The sequence below is a fragment of the Pyxicephalus adspersus genome, chromosome 11 (assembly GCF_032062135.1).
Source record: "Pyxicephalus adspersus chromosome 11, UCB_Pads_2.0, whole genome shotgun sequence".
NCBI lineage: Eukaryota > Metazoa > Chordata > Amphibia > Anura > Pyxicephalidae > Pyxicephalus > Pyxicephalus adspersus.
In genome coordinates, this window is record NC_092868.1 from 52,850,142 (window position 1) to 52,853,687 (window position 3,546).

The following is a 3,546-nucleotide window of genomic DNA, read 5'->3' on the forward strand; positions in this document are numbered from 1 at the left end:
AGCAATTATAGACAAGAATGTGCCAAACCCATCATGGGCATAAGTAGCTAAATCTGACACAATGTGATAGGCAGCTCATGTTATAGACAACGGGTTGTCTTCAGCCAGTTGTGTGGTAAGAGATTGTTGTGGACTGCTGGATTCTGGAGACCTTAGCTAGAAAGCTGGACTCTCCAAATTCCCACAAAATTATGTTCCAGCACAGTGCAGGAGTGAATTGTTGCAGGACTTCGAGAAGACAGCTTTCCCAAGAGATAGAAGTGAAGCACAGAGACATCTCTGGTTTAGGAAGTGGATATTCAAGGGGGTAAGAAATCTGTGTTAATGATGGACTTTTTGCCTAGTTTTCAGAGTTGGTTGGGCTTATTATTTTTTAAATGAGTTATAACATTTAGTAAAACAATTCTTCAAGGCTCTCTTCACCTCGTTATTTCTTAGACAGTAAACAAATGGGTTCAGCAATGGGGGAACAATACTGTACAGAAGAGACCCCACTTGGACAAAGACGAAAGAATCTCCCGAACTTGGGCCATTATAGTTCACGGTAGCAGCTGAGTAAAAAACTATTACAACAATGAGGTGGGATGAACAAGTAGAGAAGACCTTCTGCCTTCCAGTGGTGGAGCGGATTTTCAGTATAGCGGAAATAATATGAATGTATGAATTTGTAACAAGTATGAATGGGGCCATCCCCATAAAAATTGTAACAACATGTAATAGCACTTGACTATCATGTATATCACTGCAAGCTGCTTGTAATAATGGAAGAACATCACAGAAGTAATGTTTGATATGTCGGGTGCCACAAAAAGTTAGTTTCAAAGTCATCATGGTATGAAATACAGCATTAATTGATCCGCTGAGCCAGCACCCAACCACAAGATATGAGCAGACCTTCCCATTCATTGTGGTGGTGTAGTGGAGGGGGTTACATATCGCCACATATCGGTCATAAGCCATGACTGCTAAAAAAAGACATTCTGTTCCTCCAAAACAAACAAAGAAATAGAGTTGTGTAAGACATCTATTGAAGGAAATCTTCCTGTTGCCCGTTATGGCATTGGCCAACATGGCTGGGAGGGTAACTGTAGAATAACAGACATCTAATAGAGATAGACAAGCCAGGAAAAAATACATTGGTAAATGGAGGTGGCTGTCCACCTGAATGATGCTGAAAACAGAGAGATTTCCTAGAACAATCAATGTGTAGACTAGAACAATTATGAATGAGAATATTGTGTGCAGTTCTAGAAATCCTAATAAAGTAAAAGCATCCAAGGAAGTTTTATTTGTGGCTGCCATGCTCTCACAAATACCCTGCAATTACAAAAATGTAATTAGTAAAATTTTGGATCAAATTACATAAAATTTTGGGGTGCAGGATGAATTTAATGTGTGGTATTTGAAGGTCATTTAGAGCTAGATTAAGGCAGACTGATGTCCTAAGCTGAGCCCAACAATGGTGCCCTCTGACGCTTCTATTGCTTAAAACCCGGTTACAGCTTTTAGGGACTTGCAGGTGGAGAAGAAGCAAAAGTAGCCCAACAGAAAGGCCACAGCAAGGGCCAAGAACTGGAAATTCATCACTGGAATTACCGTTCCTAAAAAATATCACATGGCTACATTTCTATTTTTTAAAACATTTTTCAAAATCTCTGTTGGCCATGATTTACATAAACTATTTTGTTGTCTGCTAAAAAAGGGGAAGCTTTTGTTTTACATTTTCAACCAAAAAAAAAACAATTTAATAATTCTTTATAATAATAATTGTTCTTGTGAGAGAAGAGTGAGCTTTTCCAGATAATAAATTTTGGTGGAATCAATTTAAACATGGTGAAAAAAAAGGAAGGCCCATCATCACACACACACACACAGAACTAACATTTTGTTGGATTGTGACTTCTGAGGGGTTCATTTCCAGAAACGGTCATCAGTGGTCTGAGCAGCTTTCCATCTTCTTGATCAGTCTAGCTAACCAGTCATCCTCTCAATTCACTCATAAGTGTAACATGACCCAATTAGGGAGATGAAAACACGCTGAAGACAATAGGCTAGTCAACAAGAGGAGCCATAGCCACTATAGACCAGACCCTCAAACATTACTAAACAGAAGAAAAATACCTGTGACCTAGTCTGTCTTGTGGCCATGGATTTAAATATTGGGTAGATTTGAGTTGCCTTGAGATTATTTTTTGTGTTTTGGTTTCTACCTTGGTAAATAATTCTAAATGTAAAAGATTATCAGCCAAGCAACTTTTCTTGTGCTTGTATTAGACAATAAAACCATAAACACATTGTAACAAAGTGTTTCTTTAAAACATTTCTTTAAAACTACATGATCACATACCGGGCCTGATTTAATAAAGCTCTCCAAGACTGGAGAAGATGGACTATTATGCGAGAACCTGGGTGATCCAGCATACCATGAGATCCCCCTTGATAGTCTACCTTCTCTAGTCTTCAAGAGCTTTGACAAAAGAGGCCCAATAAATTAATAAAAAAAAATATTTGTTGTTACTAACTGGAACTCGAAGACTAACTAAAAATTAGTTATTTAGTTCTTTATTGGATAAAATATTGGTCCACAAACGCCACCATAATTCTTTCTGAGGGATGTACATACACAGATCAAAGGCTAGATCAGCTTTATATATGGTTTGGGACAAATGTATATAAAGATATAAACCCGGTGTATCAGCATTGACATATCACAAATGGTTCCTCTAATTTCTTTTTCTTTCAAAATCAGCATGACTAACAGCTCAACCCAATGTTACCTGCAGTCGTGTTACCGGCACTGAGGTCCCAACAAATCTAGACAGACATTTATATATTTATAATCACAAAAACAGTTCTGGGAGCATGTAGAGTAGACCTACAGAGACTGCTTGGTGTTACTAATGACTTCAGTGGTTAGTTCTATTTTTATTTGCATGGGTATTTTGTATGTCTTTTTTTCCACAAATGAAAACATGTTTGTGATTTATGTTCAAAAACTTAAATAGAGGTAAAGGCGCCCAAATTAAACCAGAAGACATCTAAACACACATGTTAAAAAAAAGATCATTGATAATAATATGCAGGTGAAAATGATATGAGTATTAATTCCATAATAAAACATTGCTACCAATTTTTGGTGACTGTCAGAGGAAGAGTGACACACCAAAATTTTGCATAAAAGTTTATTACATACTATATATAGCTCCTACACAAGAGAAAAAATACATTTGCACCAAACATCTGTTAAAGGAAATCTTTGTGTTCCCTGTTATGGAGTGGACCAACATCCACTCCGAGAGAAGAGTAACTGTTGCATAACAAACATCTAATGCAGATAGGCAACTCAAGAAAAAGTACATGGGAGTGTGAAGATGGCTGTCAACATGAATCATGCTAAAAACAGCAAGATTCCCAGAAATAGTGATTGCATAGGTTACAGCAATTAGTACTGAACATGTGATTGGACCCTTGGAAAACCCCAGCCCTCCACTGTCAGAAGAAGAGTGACACACTAAATTGTTGCATAAAAGTTTATTATATACACAG

General features: G+C 37.3%; 1 protein-coding gene across 1 annotated transcript; it reads right to left on the reverse strand.

The window, feature by feature from the left end:
* Positions 1-366: 366 nt before the first annotated feature.
* Positions 367-1,302, reverse strand: LOC140340267 (olfactory receptor 1f45-like). Its single transcript, XM_072425323.1, has one exon. It carries the CDS (start codon positions 1,300-1,302, stop codon positions 367-369), a length of 936 nt encoding a protein of 311 aa, XP_072281424.1.
* Between the last annotated feature and the right edge of the window lie 2,244 nt (positions 1,303-3,546).

Bases quoted from the DNA above. Each gene is read 5' to 3' on its own strand.
- LOC140340267 (XM_072425323.1), bottom strand. From the start codon at position 1,302: ATGGCAGCCACAAATAAAACTTCCTTGGATGCTTTTACTTTATTAGGA.